The following is a 27,518-nucleotide window of genomic DNA, read 5'->3' as shown; positions in this document are numbered from 1 at the left end:
TTCACTGTACTCAAATGGCCTCCACAGTCACCAGATTTGAATCCAATAGAGCATCTTTGGGATGTGGTGGAACAGGAGATCCGCATCATGGATGTGCAGCTGACAAATCTGCACCAATTGTGTGATGCCATCATGTCAATATGGACCAAACTCTCTGAGGAATGCTCTCAGCACCTTGTTGAATCTATGCCACGAAGAATTGAGGCAGTTCTGAAGGCAAAACGGGGTCCAACCTAGCATGATGTACCTAATAAAGTGGCCGGTGAGTGTTTATATATATACATATATATTAGGGCTGTCAAAATTATCACGTTAACGCGCGGTAATTAATTTTTTTAATTAATCACGTTAAAATATTTGACGCAATTAACGCACATGTCCCACTCAGAAAGTATTCTGCCTTTTGGTAAGTTTTACAGCAAGGCTTTTTTTGCTGTCCAACAGTGAACTCTTGTGGTCGCTTTGCGACATGGTTTATTATTTTCTTGCCAGTTCATTATGGCTGCACGACGTCTCGGGCTGATAATGTTGTGCTTATATGATCCTTGGACAAGATTTGTCCGTAAGTATGGTTGTTGTAAAGAATGTACATATTATGTTAGTAAGTGAAATGTTATATTTTTTGTATGAGACGCTTTTTGTTTATGTTTAGTGAACCTGTATAGCGTGCTAAGCTAACGTTGTTGCTAATGCAATACTTGTGTACTTTTATTTTGTAGTTTTACGACGGTCTAAAGAGGACAATGGTTTGAGGCCATTTTATTAATAAATCAGATGAAAAAGGAAGAAGTCTAATTATTAAGGCGTCGTTCACTAGCTGTCTAGCTTTGGAAAAAGTAGACGCTTCGGAGTGAGGACAGCATAGACAGATTTAAATGACAGTAGAGTGAAATGCCCACTACAGTCCTTATGTACCGTATGTTGAATGTATATATCCATCTTGTGTTTTATCTTTCCATTCCAACAATTTATTTTACAGAATATATATATATAATTTACAGAAAAATATGGCATATTTTATAGATGGTTTGAATTGCGATTAATTGCGATTAATTACGATTAATCAATTTTTAAGCTGTAATTAACTCGATTAAAAATTTTAATCGTTTGACAGCCCTAATATATATATATATATATATATATATATATATATATATACTACAAAATAATAAGTAAAAAGGTGGAGAAAAATGTTATGTTAATATTTCTAGGATTTACTGGAACCTTATTGTTGTTAGGTTTGCAATGATTGCTCACCCTTTTAGCACAGAACATGAAACAAAACATTTTCTGTGTTGGTCTTTTAGAAACTTCCTGTTCCCTAATTATATTTTTGTTCACAACAACTTTTAATAGGATTTGCTTTCATTTCCTGTTTTACATCCTCTAGGTTTTTTGATATTGAAGAACAAAAACTGTATGATGTAGCATCTATCAGAAATGCTTTCATTTTGAATCAAACCAAAATAGCTGAGGGCTTCATGTACAAAAATGCAGACATTTAATACATCTTAGTAAGAATAGCCGTAAAATTTCAGAACTTCAGATTATTCTTTTCGGAAGGCAAAGTCCTACTTAATTACTAGATTTAAATAATGTGGATTGTTTCGTAATTCACACATTTATTAGGGTTTTTGTCAGTCATACACTTCAAAATTGTCAATAATGCAATCAGATTCCCTTTATGTAGAGAATTCATTAAAAAGAACTACATTTTAAATAAATCATCAAAATAAATGCAGCTTTCCGTTTTTTGGCTTAATTTATTGCAATTAAACTGTTTAAATATAAGTTGTCAGCCACCCTTAGTTTGTCCTCATTCAAATTCATTGCATGTCCTGCCCCCTGCTGTTTAGAAATGGTCCTGTGCAATTTCAGGAAATAACAATTTTGAGTACTCATCAGTTCATATCTTTATTTATTTGATGTACAAAAACAAGTCATAAACAGTCACATAGTTATTACAAAGATTAAAAATGTACACCGACTGTTTTTAGATATCAAACATGTTAAACCACGTTAAAACGGCTGTCGTTGAGGTTTAAAAACTGCGTTTGGGGTTTAGGAAAAAAAAATCTGACAGATTCAGAACACCCTCCAAACTTTAGTGTTATAAAAACAAAACAAAAAAACTACTGTCAGACTTATTAATAATGCTCTTGGTTATCTTGCTCTGTCTTTGTCTCTCTATCCATCCATCAAGTGTCCCTTATCACGTCTGCAAAGAAAAAAGTTAAATAATTTAGTTACCTCACGTACACTTGCAGCAGAGCAACATCTTTGTTACTCACCATGGGCTTTATTTCTCGTCCACTTCCATCCTCTGGCTTGTAACGGCCACTTTTCCTACTGTTCTCAACATACTCCTAAGAAGTTGAACAAAAGTCAGACAACGCACCACATCATACACTTTTTAAAATGTACACAAAAATGGTCATATTGTGGAATTTCGTGATATTCTATAATAGAATAATAAAAACTGTGATCTAGCTGGGCCGTGGAGGAACACTTTGTTCTGTATGTTCTCGCACCATTAAGGTCTTGTCTATGAAGTACTCTCGACCGGCGCTGCCATCGTTGTACTTGCTGTCGACGGCAAAGCAGAGGAAGAGGACGTCCACTACGTTCTCGAAGACTGAGAGAAAACAGTGGGCCACCATGTAGGCAAACACACACACGATGAGGAGAGGAAGGACCCACACGGTGTACTCGCGCTGGTAGTTCAACGCCAGCACACCGGCAAACGCCGTGCAGGCCACGATGAGCACCTGTCACGCAGATGCCAAAAAGGTTTTGTCAGGTTGGCTAGTATAAATCTTTATTTTATTTCATTGACCTTCTAATGACCAGTATTAGAAAAAAAAGAACTAGAAAATACCAATTATGCAGAAAATGCATGGGAATGCTTTCGTGTTGATGATGAATTTTTGGTCAAAGATTAGGACCATTAGGTCAAGAATATGAGTGTGTTAAAGTGTCAAATTTTAGTAATAATATGTTGAAATACTATTGATGTGAATAGGGAAAAGATGTATTTCAAAGTGTCATTCGCATTTAATAGTGGGTTTATGGTCAGATATGATGTTTTGGTCAAAAATAATAATCGCCTTTTTTGTTTGGGTCCAAGAGTCAATGGGAGTCAACTAAAGGTGTAACGGTACATGTATTTGTATTGAACCGTTTCGGTACGTGGTGCTCGGTTCGGAACGGACGCGTACCGAACGAATTTCTGACATAATGTAACCCTTACTTTTCGAGGCTGTGAGTCGATCGGGTTACAGTTTCTTTGTGTAGATTATATTTATTCCGTCTTCTCAACTATAATGAGGATCAACACGTTAGGACAGTATAACCCAGAAACGTCAACGGCGCGAGAACGTGGCCACTGCGAGAACGCAGTGAAACGCGGGCGTTAAAGTCAATCAGCCAATGCACACCAGTCACACTGCGGCCGCGTGTTAGACGCGTCCCAGAAGCGGCTCAACGCGACGCACGCGAAAAGAACGGTTTATTATTTGACGTGAGACGCGACCCTCCTGCGTCAATACTCCTACTGGTAGCTAGGATCGGGCAGACCGGCAGTCATTTGTGTAAAAATACGATGGATCCGGACGATTTTCAAACGAATATGCAATCGTAACCCACTTTTTGAGTTCATCATATCCCTGGAGTGGTAGATTGGGGCACAGTTGACTTGTCTTTGTTGATTTACTGCTGTCTTCTCTGCTATAATCATAACCAACATGGCCCCGTGTTCAAAACAAAACCCTCTGACCACAACAAAACAAGTAGGAACTAATATTCACATAGGAACTAAAGTTATACAACATAAAATATACAATATAAATGAATACTACATCACATTTGTAAAATATAAACACATAATAAAATAAATAATAGCCCATTTAAATCAAATAAATTGAAATGAGCTAAAACACCTGTAATTAAATAAGAAGAAGAATACACAGATCCTGCTTACACAATTAAATTTATTAATTTCTGTGTGGCGCTTTAACTTGAGAAAATCCACCAATAAAGCTTTTGAAAACCATTCATAAGGGGAAAAAATGATTCATTGAGGTATTTGATGTATTTTTCATTTGTAAAATACATGTTAAAATCTTTGTCATTGGGATTGCTTTTCTCTTTAGCACAGGACTTCTTTTTTCTTTCAGAAAGAAAGCTGACCAATACGCGGGGTCTGAAAGGCAAATTGTTGTTGGATTATCTTTAAATACTCGCTACTTTTTTAGCAGAATTTTAGCTTTGTATAGGCTAATGTTCCTATTGTTGAAAGCACAAAGGTGTGTAACAAACAACTAGCACATTTATATTTTGCATTTTGTTTTCTTACTGTACCGAAAATGAACCGAACCGTGACCTCAAAACCGAGGTACGTACCGAACCGAGATTTTTGTGTACCGATACACCCCTAGAGTCAACGGCTATTCATTTTGTGGGTCCTAGTTCAATATCAATGAGACCCAATGAGGTTTGGAGGGTGGAGTTTATTGTGAATGGCAGCCAATGCGGTATTTTTTTTGTGGGTCCACGAACATTGACCATGGGGTCAAATTAGTTCACAAGGTGAAGCAACACTAGGTAACTTTTCAACCTTTATAAAATATTTTGATATTTGATTTGATGACATTTGTGATGATAAGTCGACTGACAACTTGTTGAATGACACCTCTTTTATATATTGGGGGGGTCTGTTTCGCTTTCACAGGCAATAATTCATTTTGAGGAGGATGACACAAAATAAACTACAAATGCGCTCACTGCTTTACGGCATGCGTCACTTCCCCCTTTCCCGCATCATAATAAAGATGGAAGTCGATGCGAACGCTTTCGCGCAAATTCTGCAAAGACAGCAGAGCAACAAAAGACAAAAAGTTTTGCCAGACGAGGAAAAAAAGGTAGGCTAACAAGATATTCTGATTAAACATTGGCCCGGCTTTCACTTGCTAGTCGTCAGTGCTGCCGAGTTCGGTTGTGTGTGTGTGGTGGTGGGGGTGGGGGGGGGGCACTAATCACATCGTTACTCACAATCATATGCTATTGTTTAGCTACAACTGGATTCATTACCTTATTACTTTTCATCTTTCACACAGCCTTGGAAACAGAAATGTTATTTAACCCATCTGCAGGCGGTAGGGATGGGAATCGAAATCCAATTCCAATTCCGAACCGGTTCCAAGTGTTTCGAGGCCTCGACATCACAATGAAAAAGCCTTAACGATCCCTTTAACGATTCCTAAAGACGCATATTGCGTCGTGAACTGTCTTGTTGTCCAGACGCATCAAACTAGCATGGCGCCAAGAACCACTCGCTCCAAAGTGGCTACACTTCACCAGGAAAGAGGGTGAAAATGAAAGGTTACGATGGTTATGCACGAGCACTGCAGCCGTAAACATAACAATGACAGCACGTAGGTTCAAACACTCGAAAGTGTGTCTTCACTTCACGAGGAAAAATAACAACAAAGCGACTTGCAGTCATTGAAAAGTGGAGATAACTGCATCGGGAGGGAATACGACTGCACTGTCCTCACCGAGATGCTAAGGCTCAGTCCTGGCTATACAGCTAGCTAAACTCCCAAATGACGATGCAGAAGACGTTGGTATAATTTGCTGACTTTATTCAACCCTCACTTGAAGAGTGAAACTAAAAATAGAAATGAAACAAATCAATTTCGTCACCAATAACGAACAGGTTTGCATCAACGTAAATCAGCCATGATTAGCTGCTAATACAGTTATAACACAAAGGGTTAGCATGCGTTCGCTAGCATTAGCACGTCGTTCAAACCACTACACAACTGGATTTAAGTGTCAGATCGCGAGTGGAAACACACAACAACACAAAAGATAATACATACAGGTGTTGCCTCTGTAGATATTTTACAAACATTAACAAAGAACGTAGGCTCGTAGCAGGGTTTCCCTCTCTCACTAACTCGCTCACTCGCTTGGATGCGGCACTTCTTCGCGTGTTAGCGCGCTCTTCTTCACGTGAGCGCGTTCTTCTTCGTGTGAGGAAGCGCAAGGGCGCCCCCACTTGAGCGTGAAAGCACCATAAAAACTAAAAGGCATGCATTTCAATATAATGGTAAATAGTACGCTTTAACACCGGGGTCCCCAAACTACGGCCCGCCACCACATTTGGTCCTGCCCCCTGAACAATACCAGAGAGCATTTTGAAATTTTTTTTTCCTTTTTTTTTCTCAATAGTGTTATTTCTTTCCTGGCCTTTTTCTGTGAAGAACTCAGAGAGGGTGATTTGGTTATTATCTATTTAATTAATAGTTTTATTACTATTTATTATTATATTATATTTTATTATTATTTTTATTTTATTTACTTTTGTTCCGTGAAGAATCCAGAAAGGGTTATTTGATTGTGGCTTTCTGAAAAACAATATTTTTTTACATTTAGGCACTCTGCAATCGTCACACTTTTTCTGTTACAAACTGACCCCGGCCCCTCATCAGAGAAGGGAAAAGTTATGTGGCCCTCATATGAAAAAGTTTGGGGACCCCTGCTTTAACACATATTGCCAAAGGTAGAAGAACGACCTATATGCCAATATATACCAATATTTTTTATTTCTATTAGAAAAATGTTTCAGTAAAATGTTACACATTCTTGTGCATTTGCCACTTATTGCCACAGTTAATATTGAGGCTTTGGGCCTCTTTTGACCTCGTTGTGAGTTTGTAAGGTTGTGACTTCTGATTAAACAAACTCGATACCAATCAAAACGTTCGTTCTTCTTTTTCCCACAAATAAGAACCGATAGAAGAATCGATAAAGAACTGAATCGTTAAGCAATATTTGTAATGGAATCAGAATCGTAAGAATCGTATCAATTCACATCCCTAGCAGGCAGGCAGAATCTGGGAGATTGATTTCTCTTTTGCTTGATTGATGATTTAACGACATTGTACAGGTGTGCGCTGGTCCTCATGGGAAACGCAGTCTTCCTTAAGGCAAAACACTATCGCTTTTGTCCACCAGCATCGCTCAAATCGAACAAACTGAAAAGTTACCAAGTGTTGCTTTTATGCGTGCCTTTTGGGTAGTGTTTTCCTACAAAAAATAATAACAATAATAATGGTGTTTCTTGTAGATCTCGGTTGAATGTCTCTCGGAATTTGTCAGAGAGTTAATCTGTATGATTGAACGAGCAATGCCATTGCGTTAGGTTTAATGTGCAATTGGAAATGAACGGGTATTTTTTTTTCATTAAAAATGTGAGTTTTGGGGGAAATCAGTGATTTTAGGGCTAGTAAAAATACAACCCTGCATCGCGTGAATATTAGAGTTGGAACAGTGTGAATCAGGTGTAAAAGATTGGAGTTTTTGCAACAAAAAAAGGAGCGATAACAAACAATACGGTGTTTTTGTGCAGTATTACGAAAGGTTCCATACCTTTCCCAAAAAGAGGACAAAGTCACCCACAGTGTTGATGGTAGCGACTCGCACTGCATTCTCCACCAGGATTACAAAAGCGTCGCGGGCTGATGTGCAGAAACTGGTACTGTTGATGGCTGTGGCTGTATATGCATTCTATCCAACCATACATGAGAAAGTCATTATTATATTATTTTATGTCTTCCTTGGAACTACTCTAGTCATTCATTTTTGTTGGTTCCACAGCTTAAATCATATTCTGTCTAACGTGCATGTTCACTTACTTGATTTAAGTATGCCAGACACTTCTCCAAACACCATAAGCAGCACACGCATGATTTTAGCATGCAGCGAGCACACGCATTTTCCTAGGTTGCAAGGAGCAAAGTCATCATCAGCAAAGTAACTTATGAGTTTCAAATGAGTTTTCCACTCTAAGGCATGCTCACTTTTCCCTTGAGTTGACTGTGAATGTATGTCAGGATGAGACGAGGAATCTTGACCAGCGTGATGATGAAGGAGCCTTTAGCCAGAGTACCAAGGTGGTAGCGGAAGGTACGAAACATTGCGGATAAGATGGGAGTGGATGGCATGTTGGATTTATTCCTGCAAACGTATGAATATACAGATGTTGGTCAATTAAGACATTTGAATCGATCTTTATATCACCTAAATAAAATATATTACAAAAGTAAAAACCTTTATCTAAGTGTATCTAAATCGATTACCATGTGGAAAACATCAGGAATGTGTTCCAGTGGTAAACTTATATAGCTTTAATACACGCACTGATTTACTTCACAATTTTATGTTTATACGCCAGACCCACTTAGAGCGTCTGTTGCCAAAAAGCTCAATCTTGGTCTCCCAGGCTTCAACTGGGACCGTGTGCTTTGGTCAGATGAGACGAAGATTGAGCTTTTTGGCAACAAACACTCTAAGTGGGTCTGGCATGCCACGAAAGATACGCAGGCTGAAAAGCACCTCATACCCACTGTGAAGTATGGGGGTGGGTCAGTGATGCTGTGGGGCTGTTTCGCTTCCAAAGGCCCTGGGAACCTTGTTAGGGTACATGGAATCATGAATTCTTTGAAATACCAGGACATTTTAAATCAAAATCTGTTGCCCTCTGCCCGAAAGCTGAAGATGGGTCGTTACTGGGTCTGGGATTGAGAGAGATTCTGCAAAGAGGAATGGCTGAAGATCCCTCTTTCTGTCTTTTCCCATCTTGTGAAACATTATGGGAGAAGATTAGGTGCTATTTTGTTGGCAAAAGGGGGTTGTAAAAAGTATTAACACCAGGGGTGCTAATAATTGTGACACACATTATTTGATGTCAAATAATTATTTCTTTATGTGGGATTTTTTCCCACACTGAATAAATGCACTTGTATTGAAGGTTGGATTCTTCTCTTTTTTTCCATTAAGGCCCCATATTATTTGAATTAAACAAAAAAATATTAGAAGCTAAAAAGCACATCTTAACCAGGGGTGCCAATAATTATGGAGGGCGCTCTATACAATCCTGCCATTGCTTAGAATTTCAGTCTCCCCTATCTGAATAAAAATTCAGATGAATTGTTTGCTCCACATTTTACCACCAAAGCCAATGTATGCTGACGACAGTTTGAGCTGGGCACGGATTCATTTTTTATTTTTGATTAGAAGAACCATTATAGAATGCTACCAAAAATAGGCCAACAAATGTCCCAGAATTAGCCATAACCTACTTTACTTGGTTTGTGTTATTTTTATAGGATATTTCTTATAAAATTCTAGCAGAATGAACAGAACCAACTTCTCTTGAACACAAATTTGAACACGAAAATCCTCATCCATCATTTAAAATTGAATTTGATGGACTTTAGCACTTTATATGCTTCACTTTGAAATGTCGCCGTAAACAGAGAACACTATATATGCTAATAAAGCCCATCAGACTATGATGTTGTCTTTACCGTGTGAAGTAGTACGTGACCACAGCACCGGCGATAGTCATCTGCTGGAAGGCGAGGATAAACTCGCTGATCCAGATGAGACCTACTGCATGATACCAGACCAAGTACTGAGCAGGTCCGTTCATTGGATACTCCACCACATTTGTGGAGTTGTTCTTCACTGGACTTCCTGCAGAGGTAACAAAGACGTATCGAATTTAAATCTCGCCGTCAAATAAAGTAAACTTTCTCAAAAATATTCTGTGTTTAATAAATCTGCATCATAAAGAAATAATATTAGCTTTATAATACTCACTCATGAATTGAATTTTGTTTTGATTAGCCAACATAAGTGATCCAGTTGTGTATGTACATAAATTGTGTCATTAGAGATGACTTGCACAGCTTAGTGGCTGAATTTGGCTTGAAAATAAAAAGAAATTCAACAGAGAAAAAAGAAGTGGGAGATAAGAAGAGAAACAGCTCTTTGACTGTCTTCCCACAGCACGAGACTGGCACAAGATTCCGGATGTGGGAGTTAAGTTGTGCCGCGAGACTAGGACCTAATGTCACAAAAAAAACTTGGAAAAGGCTTCACCATGAACTTATTTGGACCACAAAAGTAATGTGCTTCATATATATGAACCAAACTCTTTTTTGAAATAATTGCGAACCAAAGGTAGTTGAATTAAACCTGAAAGTCCGAGGAGGAGAAAAACGGCCAGCCAATACACCCAGAAGAGCATGAGGCAGAGGAAGGTCCAGAAGGGCTGCAGGACCAGCAAGGGAATGTGGATAAACACTTTTCCAGCCACGTGGAACAGAGAAATTGTGAGAGCCACACGCTTCCTCAAGAAGATCATGATCAGCAGGAGAACCACCTGGAGGAGAAACAGTCAATTCCACAAGCTTTAAGCATTCTCTTATGAGTACTTTGGACCTAAACATTGACACAAAGTTTTCACATGCATCTCACTTAGGCCTGAACAATATATCATATCATTTGAACATCATCATCGCGATGTGGGATGCGCAATACACGCGCTCCAAGTACGTGCTATATTTATTTATTTATTTTTAAACACGCAAAGTTGTTTTTCTGCTTCAGGCTCGTAAAAGTGCCACAGCCTCTCACCCTCCCTCCTGCTAAGCAGTGCGACCAGACTGTTTGGTACTTAAAGCTAATGATTATTAACAGGTTTGTAGCTTTGATTTGGCTAGAGAAGGCATAAATCATCGTTAAGATGTTACTACAACAGCCCAGTCTGAAATGTGCAGTGCTAACTCATTCATTGTCTTGGTGAGAGGCTGTTCTCGGCAGCGTGAGCATCGAAACGTGAGTGAATTTGAGGGGACTCACTCAGTGAAGCATCTAATGAAGACAAGCATTTTTTTTTTTACGTTATTCTTAAAAATAAATTAACAAAGGTGGTACGGTGCGACAGTGGTTAGCACGTCCATCTCACAGTTCTGGTATCGTGGGAGCTAGAGCCTTTAGTTACCAAGCTCCTGTCTTATGGAATCAGCTTCCAGCTAATATTAAAGAGGCAGACAAAGTCTGTACATTTAAGAATAGACTAAAAACGTTTCTAATTGTCAAAGTTTACGGTCAAGCTAGTTTAAAACAGACTAGACTCACAGTTCAGTTATGCTCCCCTAGGAGCTATAATGCTGGGGGAAGTACAGGCACTGAGTCCTATCCTCTGTTTTTCACTCTACTTTCCACTTGTCTTTACTTTGTCTTTTCTAATTCTAATTCTCTTTTTAATTCTAATATCTAGTTGACTTGTCTTTTCATCACTAGTCCCCCGGTGTCCCCTTTCCCCCCTCCCCAGAGCCGCAGCCGCCTGACTATCCTGACCCCTGGCTGGATGGACGTCCTCGCTGCTGTTGATGTTTTGGGCAACACGGACTTTCAACTCCCTCCACAGATTTTCTATGGGGTCGAGATGTGGAGACTGGCTAGGCCACTCCAGGACCTTGAAATGCTTCTTACTAAGCCACTCCTTTGTTGCCCTGGCTGTGTGTTTGGGATCATTGTCATGCTGAAAGACCCAGCCACGTCTCATCTTCAATGCCCTTGCTGATGGAAGGAGATTTTCACTCAAAATCTCTCCATACATGGCCCCATTCATTCTTTCCTTTACACAGATCAGTCGTCCTTGTCCCTTTGCAGAAAAACAGCCCCAAAGCATGATGTTTCCACCCCCATGCTTCACAGTGGGTATGGTGTTCTTCGGATGCAATTCAGTCTTCTTTCTCCTCCAAACACGAGAGCCTGTGTTTCTACCAAAAAGTTCAATTTTGGTTTCGTCTGACCATAACACATTCTCCCAGTCCTCTTCTGGATCATCCAAATGCTCTCTAGCAAACCGCAGAAAGGCCTTGACGTAGATGTAAGTACGCGATAATATCTCGTTAAAACCATGGTGTCTTTAATTATGTTTTCACGGGCTCTCGCCTCCAGTTAGGGTTTTGCTGTTTACATTTTTTTTTTTTTTAAATGCCCACCTGTTCAAAATTTTTCTTCCCCCAGAAAATTGAGATTTTAAGCTTTGTAATGACACATGCATATAGGACAATTTTGAAATTTGGCCAAATTGGGGGTCTCAGAGCGGAACTTCAAGTCACCTGAGTGTTTTCCGCCATATAAATGATTTTCAAGACTAGCCTATATACAGTATATCCAAAATAATAGGATGACTGTAATGTTCACTGTTTAAACGATGAAGGTTGACCAATATATTGACCAGCTGATATCTAGAATATTTTAAAGATTGGCCAATATATTAGGATACCTGTTAGGCTGTTTGGGTGATGATCTTTGTTAATAATGATTTTGCATCTCCTAGTGGCCAGTGTCACAAAAGAAAGTGCCACAAGTAAAAAATTCCAATACATACCATATGCTCATTTTATAGTTAGGAAGTATAGTTTTACAGGATATCAGTAATCGACAATAAATAAAGGCAGTGAATATTTGCTTAACTTGTAAACTTGAGTTCTGAGATGGAAGGGTAAATCTTTGAACCATCAATTGTGTTATTTGTTTTCTTGTTGTTAAAAGTTCACAAATTCTCATTCAGACATACCGTGAAAACAGTAGCACAAATGGCGTACACGAGGAGCGCCTTCACATTATCGGCTGCCACTTCTTTCCCAAAGACAGAGGCGGTGTTGTTATTGAGGGCGTTCCTGTGGTCCACATAAAGCCACCAGAGGACGCCTGTACCCCCTGCGAAAAAAGACCCACACAAACACTGTTGTACTGTATCTGATTCAACTACATGTTTAGTTTTAATATTTTTTTGCTAAGTACTATTATTACGTATTATATAGTATATTACGCTTACAGATAAAGGATAGAATTTTGTATTCTACATATCATATACTTGGTATAGTCGTAGACACAGGGTTGCAAGTAACAGTGTTGAGAATCTGTAATGTTAGGTTTTTCTATAGACCCTACTCACATGACGTCACAACCACGCCTCCGCGCCATATTGTCCGTCAGCTCGTCGGGTTTAAGCATTACCGCTACGTAAATTCCTCCTATTATGGCGTGTTTTCTGCTCGTTAACATTAATAATCAAAATGGTGGCATGTGTGGCAGTTGGTTGCAATAACAGAGAAGATAGACGGAGAGACTTGAAGTTCTACCGTATTCCGAGAGACCCGGAGAGGAGAGCGAGATGGACTGCTGCAATACGACGAGAAAACTGGGCACCAAACGATCACTACAGATTATGTAGTAGTCATTTTATATCTGGTAAGATGCATTTAATATATATTTAGAGGGTTTGGGGCTGACAACCACAATTAAGATCATTGCGAGCCTAATCGCCGACAACATACAGTTTCAAATTCAAGATGCTTATTTCTTCCACCATCATTATTTTTTGAATAATATTTAGCTGGTACCAAGTGAAAGAAGTTAAACAGGTGTAGCCAAACCTTTTGCAAAGGGGGACAGATTTGGTGAGGTAAAAATGCAGGGGGCTACCTTGGCTGATTTACATAGAACAATATATTTAAACAAATTTTAGCAAGCCCTTCTGTGGATCACATTTGCTTTATAATTTTTTTAATTCATAATTTCAACAATCTCGTCTTTGTGGCGTTCTCTTTCGACACTCGGGCTCTTGCAAAATACTGCTGCTGTGAAATTAAACTAGCTTCAAGTTGCTATAATTTCTCGCTGCGTATCTTCCCTGTAATGTTGTTGTACATGTCAGCGTGTCTTGTTTGGTAATATTGCGTCACATCGAACTCTTTGAAAACAGCGAAAGTCTCTTTGCAAATGAGGCAGACACAGTTGTTGCGTGTTTTATTGAAGAAATAGTCCAATATCCACCTATCCTTGAAGCGTCGGCCATCGCAGTCAACTTTTTTTTTATTGATCGTCGCCATTTTAGGAAATTGGAAGTAAAGGGTCACACGGGGTAATGTTGCTTAGAGTGCTGCCCTTAAAGTTTTTCAAACTTTCGTGAGAATAGGCTGATTTTGTGTGGACAAGATAGTTGTAGATATCAGGGTAGCAGATGTCAGGCAGAGAGGGCGAAGACAGCGGGTCGAAAAATATCGATTTAGGCATCAAATATGGATCTGGCGAATGGATAGACTGAAGCTTTTCCACATAACGCCTTTTATGCAACGCATCCAATGAGTTTAGAGCGTCTGAAAGCACCGGGGCTTCCATGAATTGCACTATAAATTGCACGACAAATTGAAACCATTGAGAATACGGATAAACACTGACGGACAATTTGGCGGCCGGATACAGCGACACGTCATTCTGTGACGTTGGTGAGTAGGGTCTATAGTTTAGAAGCTAGTTAGCTATTTAGCTAGATGTTACTGATCAAGAAGATAAAGTCACTTTGTAAAATGGTCTAGCATTTTGTATGTGGATTCTTTGAAATCTGAAGGGTGTGACGTAAAATGCCCTTCAATTGTGGAATGACCCAAAGCGTGTATTTAGAGTTACCTAGAGTGCCAATGACAACTAGAATAGTGAGAATCCACACCAGGACTTTAGAGATGTAACGGATGACGACCATCATGATCAGGGAAAGAACTGCATTAAACACAACAAAAGTTTATGCACAGTTAAAATATTGGAAAACACTCTTTATATTATAAATGGAACAGGAACAAGCCTGAACTCGAAACTTCGATAAATCTCGTCACTAGTGTCTTGTAAAATGTTCAAGACAAGTACAGTTACAAATTCAGTGAGAGTGTATGTTTCACCTAGAGACAGCACACAAAGTCCAATAATGATGTCCTTGCTGGCCATCACTCCCGCAACAACTCGACGGAAAACATTGTTGTCACTAATGAATGTGAAAAAGGAAAGGGCCAATTCGGCGTAACAGCTGATGTCTGCTGGTATGCAACGGCGAAACAGTGGTACTGATTTACTGAAGAGGAGAAACATTCAATTTAAAAACAGATTATAAGCATCTTATTGAAAGGAAAACATGAAAAAAATGAATTACCTTGGTGCAACCGGGAGCTTGGGACATTTGGTGAATCTTTCCGAATGGCCCGGGTATCTTCCTGGACTAATATCATAGGTGCAAAGTGCAGATCCTTTGAAAACAGACATTGATTTTATGATTAAAATAATTGAATAAAATATCCCTGAACTACAAAGAAATCTGGTAAATATATTTAAAGCAGGGATAAGGAAACACTGTATTACCATAGGTTAATTGAATTATCAAGTGGTTAGTGGACAGCAGTATTAAGGTGTTACTAAATTAATTAACATTAGCTTAAGTAGTGTTTTAGTTGTCCGCTGCATGCCAAATACAACAAACTCAAAAGACAGATTTATTTTCTCACCATTATTCTGGGCAAACTGCTTTAAATCATAGTAAGTCTTCAGTTCAGTAGCTGGACATTTAGTGACGCACAAAGCGATGCTCTTCATCTTCCTGTTTATGATATCAATGTTGCAAGGGTCCAGAAAGAATACATACCTGACAGACATACAGAAAGAAGTAAAATGTGATAAAGTTGCTACCTTCTCGTTTCACACAATAGATAATTGGGTTAAAACAAGCAACGTGACAAGAATTCCAAATATCTGATCTAAAAACACATTTAAATGATAGTAAAACAGTTAAATTTCATTATTCGTCACTAAATCTCTGCTGGACTGGTTTGATTTGGTTGGAAAAGATACTAGGTAGTTGTTGGGGTGGTTGGGAACACTTTCACTGACTCTCACTGACTGGCCTAAAAGTTTTTGTTAGAATTATCCACCAATAAGCTCATGCAGGCTAAAATTCCAAGGCGTCCTCCTAGTCGACGCTATTAAAACAGACGCCCGTTTGGTCATTAGAATGCAAGTCTGTCCTTGAAGTGAAAGCAAAAAATAAAAAACGGGGACATTTGCTTCCTTGCTGCACAGTTGTTTCTTTGTAGCTGAAAAGACTTGATGGAAAATCAAGCATCAATAAACCATGCACCATTGTTCCAGTAACATTGGGCCTGTAGGCTGAATTCTGCTAGAACACCACGACCCACAAAAATGAAAAGTGAGACAACAACTTTCAAGTACTTTCTGAGGAATTACAAAAAAAAAATTAGATGTGCTCATTAATCTAATGTTTTCTTTCATTTGGATATGTTAGGAATGTTAACAAGAACGCACAAGCTAGCATGCTGTCCCGAGGGCTTTTATACAATTAGAAATGACACTACTGTAAATTATTTCACCAGGCCAATGATGGAATGCATAGTTAATAAACAACGCATGCTATTGTTTTTAAGTTTTCTTATATATTAACAAACTTCTTTTTACATTTGCATAACAGTGAGTAATGTTAAAAAGTGTCATGCGAAGAGGGTTCACTTTCTTTTAAAAACCCTACCTTTAAACTTCCCGATATTTAGTGTCTTATTACAGCTGCGTTTTTAAATTCTTTGAAAAATTTCTTAACTTTCAAAGAACAACTACTGTATTCAGATCCATTCCTATGAACACTTTGTGGTTAGTACCCTTACAAGACTGTTTTAAAATGTGGCTGGAGAGCCAGATGAAAAAAAATGTCTTGTCCTAGATTACTGAAATTTCAGACTATAAAATAGGGGTGTGACAAAATATCGAATTGGTGATATATCGTGACACTTTGTATCCCAAAAAGTTATCCATATGTCCCTGCCAGGAATCGATTTATCGCTGGGGCGTTTACAGGTCACATTTTGCTCATTTTAGGGCATTTACAGGTCGCTTTCTGTTGAGTTTGAGTCATTGCCTATTCATTTTGGTCGATTCTTGGTTCAGTTTCTGTTCTGTAACTCAAAATAAACTGGAAGTGACCCATAAATGCCCCCCAAATACAAAGGAAGTGACTAAATGCACCCAAATTAAACTCTTGGTTGCCATTGACCGCCATAGACGTCCAATTCGTTTGAAGTGGAAGGGACTACCCTCCCAGCTCAAACGGATTGAACATCTACTAGTGATAAACTCATTCTTAATTCACAACAGAAGGATGAAAATAGTTTGTTTTTCTGTTTATTTACTGTTTTGTAGAATATCCTACAATGATTTCCGGACCACTGTATCAATAATCGTCGTATCGTTGTATCGTGAGATCATCGTTATTGTGAGCTTTGTATCGCAAATCATATAGACACCAGCGGTATTATTGTCCAGTGCATTTTATACAGTGGGGCAAATAAGTATTTAGTCAACCACTAATTGTGCAAGTTCTCCCACTTGAAAATATTAGAGAGGCCTGTAATTGTCAACATGGGTAAACCTCAACCATGAGAGACAGAATGTCGGGAAAAAAAACAGAAAATCACATTGTTTGATTTTTAAAGAATTTATTTGCAAATCATTGTGGAAAATAAGTATTTGGTCTATACCAAAAGTTCATCTCAGTACATTGTTATATACCCTTTGTTGGCAATAACGGAGGCCAAACGTTTTCTGTAACTCTTCACAAGCTTTTCACACACTGTTGCTGGTATTTTGGCCCATTCCTCCATGCAGATCTCCTCTAGAGCAGTGATGTTTTGGGGCTGTCGTTGGGCAACAAGGACTTTCAACTCCCTCCTCACCCCGTGGCGTCAAAATGATAACAACAACGGGGAGCAAAAATCCCAGAAGCACACGGGGGGACCTAGTGAATGACCTACAGAGAGCTGGGACCACAGTAACAAAGGCTACTATCAGTAACACAATGCGCCGCCAGGGACTCAAATCCTGCACTGCCAGACGTGTCCCCCTGCGAAAGAAAGTACACGTCCAGGCCCGTCTGCGGTTCGCTAGAGAGCATTCGGATGATCCAGAAGAGGACTGGGAGAATGTGTTATGGTCAGATGAAACCAAAATAGAACTTTTTGGTAGAAACACAGGTTCTCTTGTTTGAAGGAAAAACAATACTGTATTGCACCATATCCACTGTGAAGCATGGGGGTGGAAACATCATGCTTTGGGGCTGTTTTTCTGCAAAGGGACCAGGACGACTGATCTGTGTAAAGGAACGAATGAATGGGGCCATGTATCGAGAGATTTTGAGTGAAAATCTCTTTCCATCAGCAAGGGCATTGAAGATGAGACGTGGCTGGGTCTTTCAGCATGACAATGATCCCAAACACACAGCCAGGGCAACAAAGGAGTGGCTTCATAAGAACCATTTCAAGGTCCTGGAGTGGCCTAGCCAGTCTCCAGATCTCAACCCCATAGAAAATCTGTGGAGGGAGTTGAAAGTCCTTGTTGCCCAATGACAGCCCCAAAACATCACTGCTCTAGAGGAGATCTGCATGGAGGAATGGGCCAAAATACCAGCAACAGTGTGTGAAAAGCTTGTGAAGGGTTACAGAAAACGTTTGGCCTCCGTTATTGCCAACAAAGGGTACATAACAAAGTATTGAGATGAACTTTTGGTATTGACCAAATACTTATTTTCCACCATGATTTGCAAATAAATTCTTTAAAAATCAAACAATGTGATTTTCTGTTTTTTTTTTCCACATTCTGTCTCCCATGGTTGAGGTTTAACAATGTTGACAATAACAGGCCTTGCTAATATTTTCAAGTGGGAGAACTTGCACAATTAGTGGTTGACTAAATACTTACTGTATTTGCCCCACTGTATATGAGCAACTGCAGTTTTCTTGTACAATTTGGTGGGTGCGTCTTACAGCGCCAAAATATATGTATATTTTTTTTTGTACAATTTGGTGGGGGCGTCTTACAGTGCCAAAAAATATGTATATTTTTTTAAAATAAATTTGAAGTTGTTGAAATTTGACCAGCATATCGATATGGATGATCTTCAATTCTGTTTCTCCAGTTGCTGTCATTTCAGGCTTTTTAATGGATATTAGGCAAACATTGCAACTAAGAGGAGTAGTGTTTACATTTGTTTTCTTAAATTGACCAACAAAACAACATGACAAATCAAAGGATGATTTAAATCAGATTAATAGACTCCAGAATGGTCTTGAAAAATATTGAGGTCGATAAAGTAAACCGGCTAATAAACCCACTTGTTTTCAAGCATGTTCCGGCCACTGAGCTCAACATCCTGGATCTTGGTGTTGTTGTGACCACAAATGTTGCCATAGCTGTCATATCCCGATATAAGTCGCGAAGCAGCTCCTGTGGCAATGGTGAAGCCACATATACAAACCTGCGTGAAACACATAAAACAATGAAACATTATGAAATTGGGAATACCACCATCCTAAATGCAAACCAAATTGGGTGATTAATAGTGCTGCAAAGATTAATCGATTGACTCGAGTAATTCGATTAGAAAAAAAGCTTAGAATCAAATTTTGCTTTTTCCAGTATTTGTTTAATTAGAGTGGTGTTGTCATGGCTTATTTTGAAAGTGTTTGCATTTAGTTATATTGATTTGGGTGGATGCACTGTCCTCTAGTGGCAAAAACGCATATGACATAACTCATTTAACATGGCTGAATCAAGCTGCTCCCAGTTAAGACCAACATAATGTAAGTTTTTGTTTGAGCTGATATTTTTTTTTTATGCATTCGTACTTGAGTACATAAGTATATTTATCCATTTTTTGTGGGAATATGTTTGAACGATTTGTTGATAGCACTGTAAAATACAACTGTTGCATTTTATAGCATTTAAGCTAGCGGACTTTTCCTACGCAGTTAGTGCTGCAACGAATAATCGATTAACTCGAGTATTCGATTAGAAAAAAAGATTTGAATTAAATTTTGCTGCCTCGAATATTCGTTTAATTAAAGTGGGGTTGTAATGGTTTATTTTGAAAGTGTTTGCATCGAGTTTTATTGATTTGGGTGGCTACATTGCCCTCTAGTCTGCCTCATTTCACATGGCTGAATCCAGCTGGTCCATGTTGAGACCGACATAAGCTAAGGTTTTGTTTGAGGTAATGCTTTCTAATGCATTCGTAATTTAGTTTACAGGTATATTTAGCTATTTTCTGTTGGAATATGTGTCCGTACCATTTGTTAAGAGCATTGGGGGGGGGGGGGTGTGTTTTATAGCATTTAAGGTAGCAAACTTTTGCTGCATAAGTTAGACTGTTCTTTTGTTGTACATAAATCTTTATTTATTTTTTATAACGTTTGAGGCTCAGCTCGGGTATTTTAATTTTTCATATTCCTTATCAGATTACTGTTATTCAAATTAACTAGTTCATCGATTAATCGACTACTAATATAATCGATGGCTGCAGCCCCAACGAAGTTAGCCAATTGTTATTTTGCTTAGATCCTCATTTAGTTTTTATACAGTTTGAGGTTAAGCTCAAGTATTTTTATTTCAAATGAAAGTGCAATTCTGCATAGTTTGAAGAAACACTTGGGAATTTTATTTTGTATTTGCATTTAATGTTTTTTTTTTTAAATGCTATCTTAGCAAGCCTTTGTTTTACATCTCCTAAAATGCATTCTGGAATTCATTAAATGTTCCTAATCCGATTACTCGATTATTCGAACAAACTTGTTGATTGATTAATCGACTACAAAATAATAGATAGCTGCAGTCCTGCAGTGTGTGTTTGACGAAATTAATTCACTAACATTTTTCCCCAAGACACAAGCCTGTGCTATTTAGTTGATTTTCTCCGACGCCTCTTTTTGAATCACTTGACACAGGCGTGATGATTACTTTATCTTACTTGTATGTCCTCTAATATTTACTCAAATTTTCACAAGGGTGATTGGGCATCCTTTCCTACGTGGTTCTGTACTTTTTGCTCTTCATTACGTCCCTTCCACATGCAGATTAAATATTACTGTTGTCATGAACTGATGTTAAGCGATTATTCTCTTTTGTTTTCTGTTGTCATTCCCATGAGGAAGGCATCAGTCCTAGAGAGGTTTTTCCTTTGTATGTGGTTTGATGTCAATCACATAGAGTGATTACATGTATAGTGAGGACACATTATAAGAAATACTGCACTGTCATGTTCTCACAAAAACATCAACCCAGCAAGCATTCAATGATACACGTACCATTCCGATGCAAAAGAGCGTGAAGATTATGAGCCATGGGATGTCCGTACAACTGCGCTCCTTTAGCGGGCTCCAGTCACGTTTACTCTGCCAAGACATGAACAGACAAAAACTTATGCTCGACTAATTTAGTTTTGGGCGAGCGGCGCCGTGTCAAGCCCAGTGGTTGTTTCAGAGTCCCTGTTGTTGTGGCTGTGCTGGAGAAACAAGCCGCCTTTGTCTGAAAAGTGACGTGAATTGTTCTCGGACACACACTATCAGACGTGTGCCACGGTTTGGGTGTAGCTATAGTTTATTATCGTTCACATTTTCAGTTCTTTTCCATTATTATGGCGAACCTACCTCCGTGCTGCTGCAACATCCCATTTCAGACAGGAACAAAAAGACAGCAGTAGCGAGGAGACAAAGAAAACTTTCGGCGTGGCTTCTTTTGCAACAATTATGTTTTTTTTGTTTCCACAATTCATGTCATTCTATCTCTATAACTGTACTTAGTGTTAGTTCACACTAAAGTAAATTAAATTAAGCAACGGGCGCCATTTTTCGCCAACTTCCCCCAGGTAAACGCGGAAGAAAACAACATTCAAAATGGTGCTTTCAAGGGCTGTTGGAAATATTGCGATTAGCAACCCTAGCTAACCTAGATGGCCACGTAGTATGGGTTCTATGTCCACTATCAAATCTTAAAATTAAACCTTTTGCCTGTATTTTATGATTCAGCGATGTATTTTATCTTTTATTTGGGAAGTTTAATAAACGCAATTTAAAAGAAGCCTCGTCTCAAAACAGTTTTATATTTCCGAGGTTTAGGGAACGCAGCAAAATGTAAAGGATTTTAATCCAAACCTCACGTGCATTAGTTGAAACCGTTTGCTTGTGACAGGAAACTTTGAAAATGGATAATAATTGTGTGATTTTACATACAATGACACTCTTAATTCTGAAAGCTGTTCTGAAAACGGACTTCAGTTGTTCGTCCCGTGACTGCCAGTTGATTGAAACCTGAAACAGAGATGTACCGTTCAGGTATGGGTATGCTATTGCTAACCATTTTTTCATCAATAAAAGTGAGTAAAACAGGTAAACTACATAATGCTGGCAATAATGTTATATTTTAATTTAAAGAGTGGGAGCTAAATATCTAAATTTCTATATCTAAATATCTAATACAGAAAATCTGCACGTAATGAGAGCAAAACCTAATATTGGTATTAATCTATGTGTTGTGTAATACTTAAAAAAAAATTTACATAAATGCAACTCTGCTGGATTTAATAACAGTTCAAACATCTGAATAATGAAAAATTTCCCACCTTTGATCATCATGACATAGCATAACATGTCATATTTTTGTTGATCATACATTGTTTTTGTATATTATTTTATTTTATTATTTTGGGGGGGGGGGGGGGGGGTTCAATGAATTGGATGAATAGTGTTGATTTTTAAAGGAATCACTGTCCATTTAGAGTAATGAGGGTTTGGCGTCTCCTGCTGCACCCCAGTTGTTATCGCAACCTACCCATCAAGGTGACACATCCAGATGCTATGGAGGGCCAGGAGTGTAAAAATTAAATAAATAAATACACCTCCATAATATGCACTTATTTGGCAAAATGCTGCCTCTGTTTTCCCCTGGGTTTGTGTTCTGTATCTCTTGGATTCATAAAAGAAATTAATCAAACACACAATATGAAATGAATAATAATTACCTACATTTCTTGTGTGAAGACATTCAAGAAACACATCACCGGCCAGTAGGCCTAAACGATATTGGAAAAAACTATCATTGCAATTTTTGGGGGGTTTGCGATATATCGCGATATTATATTGTAATATCAAAAATAGAAGATTCATTCACCAGATAACTTGAATATCTCTGTTTGGGATAGGCTTAAACAATATTAGGAAAAAATGAACATTGCTATATATATTGCCAAAGCTCCTTACTTACTTTTTGCATAGGTTGTACCTTACTTTTTTCTTAAGGTGCACCAGCACAAAATGTAGGCACACCCGCATTTTTCATTGCATCACCTTTAACACCATACTTTTAATAACTGTCATTAACATTCAAGTTCATATGATCCACTCATGCTTTGACGCTCACGCTGCTGAGATCAGCCTCTCACTTGCACAATGATTGAGTTAGCACAGTGCACTTAGACTAGGCCGCAAGTTTAAGGATGATTAAGACATTTGTGCCTTCGATCGTATAGCTACCGAAGCTTCTCAGGCCAGATCAAAGCTACAAACCTGTCACTCATTTTTAACTTTAAGTACCAAACGCCAGCTGCACTGGTGACCAAGAAAAACATTTTGGTCGCTCTGCTTAACAGGAGGGAGGGTGAGAGGCTGTGGCGTTGTACGAGCATGAAGCAGAAAAACATACTTTTTTTTTTTTAATTAAAAACCTGACCCTTTTCACCCTATTCCGATCATCTGAAAAATGGTGCGATCGGCCCGATTTCTGATCACGTGATCGAATCGGGGACATCCTTTATTTATATAATGCCGTTTAATCCAAGCTTGTTGTAGATAAAAGGGATCCAGGATCTGTACACTTGCTGATTTTATGAAGTAAAACAAAAGTTTACATGATAAAAAAAAAATTTTTTTAATCAATTGCACTTTCTGCGATGTGACTATTGCACTCGCGCACATTGGGATGGCGATGTTCAAACAATATATTGTGCAGGCCTACAGCCTACTTTTTTCAAGTTCACTAAATGGCAGCAGTTCTAAATTATTTTTTTAATATATAGATTAGTGCTGCAATGATTAATCGGTCAACTCGAGTATTCGATTAGAAAAAAAGATTCGAATTAAATTTTACTGCTTCAAGTATTTGTTTAATTAAAGTGGCGTTGTAATGGTTTGTTTTGAAAGTGTTTGCATTTAGTTTTATTGATTTGGGTGGATACACTGCCCTCTATTCTGCCTCATTTCACATGGTTGAATCCAGTTTCTCCCTGTTAAGACCAACATAAGCTAAGTTTTTGTTTGAACTAATTTTTTTTAATGCATTCATAAAGTAATTTATAAGTATATTTAGCTTAGTTTTTTGTGGGAATATGTGTCTGAACCATTTGTCTGGAGCATTTGAAAAAAAAAAGTTGCCGTTTTATAGCATTCAAGCTCGCGGATTTTCGCTATGTAAGTTAGCCAATTGTTCTTTTGTTGTACATAGATCCTCATTTATTTATTTTTTTATACCGTTTGAGGCTCAGCTTAGGTATTTTAATTTTTTATGTTCCTTATCCGATTACTCGATTATTCGAACAAACTAGTTAATCAATTAATCGACTACTAAAATATTCGACAGCTGCAGCTCGAATATAGATTAATGAAATAGTTTTACTATTTTACAACGGCAACACTTGAACATTCATTCATTCGTTCATCTTTTTATTTCAATTGTCTCCAATGGAGAGAAGCGTTTCAAAACTCCAGCAAATCAGAGAAAGACTTTAGTATTTTTTGAGCATGGGAACATTAACAGGTGTAATTAGACCCTGCAGGACCGAATCATCTAATGAGCATGACGTGGGAGAGTGAAAACAGGTGTTGGGAGGATCCAGTTGGCAACAAATGCGAACAAACATCACAATGACGCCACCAATCTCCTGATTTTTCTGGTTCTAAAAGTGACAGCACACAAATGCTTTGGCAAGAGTCTCAGAGGACAACACATTTTCCTGGATTGCTCCTGGAAGAATCCAAGCCAGCACAGCACATGTTTGGCTGAATCCTGGGTGGGTGTGAGGGGTAAATTATTCTAAACCCAGTGAGCTCAAGGATGGATCAACCCAGAATGCCAGTTTTGCAATTGCATCAATATTTTTAAACACTTAGAGAAAAAAACTTGTTATGATGAAACATTGGTGTTTTCAGTTCCTCTGTGTGAATCAGTTTTGACCTTTTTGTGAAAGCAAACATCATCTGTGCACATTCCAAGATGAGGCTCTTCTCCTATGTGATTCATGTGTAAGGAAATAAATTGTGTGCTGTTTACAAGAGCAAATATGCATAAGATTTTGGGGAAGTACAGAGAAGATGAGAGAAGAAGGACCAGATGCCACGCAGGGAACATTGATGTCATTTCTCAGCAAACCTCCTCTCTTCCTACAATATTTTCCATAAATGTCACAAGTGCATCTAAATAAACAACACATGCACATACAGAAAGAAACACACACACACACAAAAAACGATTAGATAAATTATTTTAGCCGGCAGAATGTCATGGTCAGTACCCTCAATAACTTGTACTTCCTGTTCCCACGGTAAATTGCACCATAAGCTGTGGTTAGAGGCCAATGCCCCCTTGGGTTCAGTCTGCAATGATTCCTTGTTGGCTTATTTGCTGCATGGCTTGTCATTTTTCTTTGTTGTTCATTATTGGATAATTAAGAACGTAGTGATACAATCTGAGTGAAAGATTTATTAAACAGATTTGGAAAATTGTTATTCAATACCCAGCTAAAAGAAATATGAAATGACTGAGACAAAGTCTTCTGTTAGAGCTTTTATGGCTCCAGTAGACCGTTAAGGGGAGGTCTCTGGTGTCACCTACTTTCCCCTTCATGGGCAGACCCTCTCTCAAACGATTTTCAATGCCAGTGATTTAGAGTGACGTATTTTTTCCAATAATAAACTAAAGTGGTTAGGAATGTGAGGCTGTTTCCTTCGGGGCGTCACTGCTCCACTTAAGAAGCCAAATGGTTTGAACAGTAAGGGATTATGGCGTGAATCACAAATGGGTCATTTTTAAACATTTTTGTGACCAATGGGTTTTTTTTCCAATGTGCTGCTTAAAAAGACCTGTCCATGCAAATCACATCCAAACAACACTTCAAACATCTGTGCCGCAAATTAGAGTCTGCGAAGTAAAATACACCAAAAACACATTTCTCAAAATATAATTAGTAAAAGAAAATTAACATTCGAGTCTGTCATGATGAGCTAATCTCAATTTGTCACGGGTGTCTTCATGTGATCATTTGTTTTAGACTCGCTATGTACTGCCCCTTAGCAGGCCACTGCAAGCTAGCCAATCAGATGATAGTTAAACTGTGAGGGAGAGTAACGTTAAAGCTCCGAAAATTAGCTCCAAAAATGGAAGGCATTCACAAAGTTCGCCAAGTCAAGTCTCCATTCATTTTATATACTCCCTATCCTGTTCATGGTCACAGGGGCTAGATCCCAGCTGACTCATCCTGCTGTTCCACTCCTCACTACCAGCTCAAGCCGACCTCATTTTTTGCTGTTGCTCTTCCATATCAAAATAGTACCGTCGGTTACAGTCAAAAACCATGTCCCATTGAGCGCAACAAGTGAAGGTGAACATTATTTATTTCTCTACGTGTCTGTGGAGAGTGTGGGCTGAAAAGAAATGGACCACTGGGAAAAAAAAAAAAAAAATGGAGATGTGTCCAAAGCTAAGACCGAGATAAAAGTAGCACGCAGGTCAATTTACGGTATGTCATGTAGTTTTGAATCCTAAAATATAATGATATGACCAGTGTTGGCTACTCTACTACACCAATTCAGTAACGGCAATGGGTATGTCACTCATATTGTATTGAGTACCAGTGCAGAAAAACTTTAATGCGTAGAGCTGGGCGATCTGGACATGAAAAGAACCCAAATTATTGTTTTTGTTTTTCATATAGTCCAATCTCGATTCTATTGATGATTTTTAAAAACTTGGTTGTTGTTGTTTTTTTAATCTGGTAGTTTTTATACAATGGCGCTCAGTAAATGATATGTATTTTGTCTTTTAATGCACAATGTGTGTCTTTTTTTTTTTTTTTTTTTTTTTTTTTGTCTTGTCGTGAGTTCAGTTTACAGTTTACCATACCTGGGTTGTAAGCATGTGCCAATATGATATTCTGACTGTATGATAACATTAAACCAAAATATCCCGATTTCACAGTATCACGGTTTAGCAATTACAGCTCTAAAATGTGTTACTTTGAGATATCTGGGATTTAAAAAAAAAAAAAAAAAAAACAACAACCTTTTTTCCATTGAACAGGATTTTTATTTTTCAAAACATATTAGCAAATTAGAACATAAACATGTTAAGTTAATAAATACATAAATAAATAAATAAATAAAATGTAACTAAATGCAGTCCTTTAGATGAGCCTGAACCCACAGCCACAACTCAACATTATTAGCATCAGGAAAAAAGATATATATTTTCCATAAAAAGCACATGTGTATGACTCACATCATACATACACTCTTTCTCAACACAGACTGTTGCCATAGAGAAAAAAAAAACACCACGTTTTACCACTGCTAGACACACTAAACACGCTGGAGTTAACTCTTGTAGCCTGTGGGAAACGGTTGACAGTGTGACAGTGTTTCCTAACCTTTACCTTTGCAGAAATGCAAAATCATATTGGAGGTATTGCCCCCTCGGCAGCCACCCTCCGCAAAAATGTTTCACGTGTCGGTTGGCCCTCCTCCTCTAAGCCGCGGCCGTCTGTAACGTTTCTGTAGCCGAAGTATTCCCATACCAGCAATTTCGTTTTCTTCGATGGGGGGGAGGAATTAGTTCAGGAGTTTCACCTCCTCCAGCCATCGTGTAGCACAGCTGACTCACTGACCCTGAGCAACAACCGGTGGGGGAAGGTTGAGCCTTGCAGCTGCAAGGGAGGGATTTCT

General features: G+C 38.4%; 2 protein-coding genes across 2 annotated transcripts in view; one reads left to right on the top strand and one right to left on the bottom strand.

Moving 5' to 3' along the window:
- Nucleotides 1-1,817: 1,817 nt before the first annotated feature.
- Nucleotides 1,818-21,413, bottom strand: LOC130921056 (choline transporter-like protein 1). Its single transcript, XM_057844679.1, has 16 exons — nucleotides 21,180-21,413; nucleotides 20,838-20,924; nucleotides 18,870-19,012; nucleotides 15,204-15,340; nucleotides 14,855-14,948; nucleotides 14,607-14,776; nucleotides 14,341-14,430; nucleotides 12,446-12,588; nucleotides 10,048-10,234; nucleotides 9,375-9,543; nucleotides 7,866-8,022; nucleotides 7,701-7,784; nucleotides 7,435-7,572; nucleotides 2,532-2,768; nucleotides 2,292-2,366; nucleotides 1,818-2,218 (listed from the first exon to the last, which is right to left on the bottom strand). The coding sequence occupies exons 1-16, from the start codon at nucleotides 21,201-21,203 to the stop codon at nucleotides 2,213-2,215; spliced, it is 1,941 nt and encodes a 646-aa protein (XP_057700662.1). The 5' UTR covers nucleotides 21,204-21,413; the 3' UTR covers nucleotides 1,818-2,212.
- Nucleotides 21,414-21,713: 300 nt separating this feature from the next.
- The window catches only part of dlc1 (DLC1 Rho GTPase activating protein), a 216,692-nt gene continuing 210,887 nt past the window's right edge, over nucleotides 21,714-27,518 (top strand). Inside the window, exon 1 of the mRNA XM_057843914.1 lies at nucleotides 21,714-21,863. The gene's annotated coding sequence lies outside the window, so the exon portion shown is untranslated. The remainder of the gene's footprint in view (nucleotides 21,864-27,518) is intronic.

The sequence above is a fragment of the Corythoichthys intestinalis genome, chromosome 8 (assembly GCF_030265065.1).
Source record: "Corythoichthys intestinalis isolate RoL2023-P3 chromosome 8, ASM3026506v1, whole genome shotgun sequence".
Lineage (NCBI taxonomy): Eukaryota > Metazoa > Chordata > Actinopteri > Syngnathiformes > Syngnathidae > Corythoichthys > Corythoichthys intestinalis.
This window is presented reverse-complemented; position numbering and strand designations above follow the sequence as displayed.

Excerpts from the sequence above, each read along its gene's own strand:
- LOC130921056 (XM_057844679.1), bottom strand. The coding sequence starts at position 21,203 with ATGGGATGTTGCAGCAGCACGGAG. Across the intron at positions 9,544-10,047 it reads TCTCCTCCTCGGACTTTCAG|GAAGTCCAGTGAAGAACAAC; the intron begins GTTTAATTCAAC and ends TTACCTCTGCAG. Across the intron at positions 8,023-9,374 it reads GTCACGTACTACTTCACACG|GAATAAATCCAACATGCCAT; the intron begins GTAAAGACAACA and ends ATACGTTTGCAG.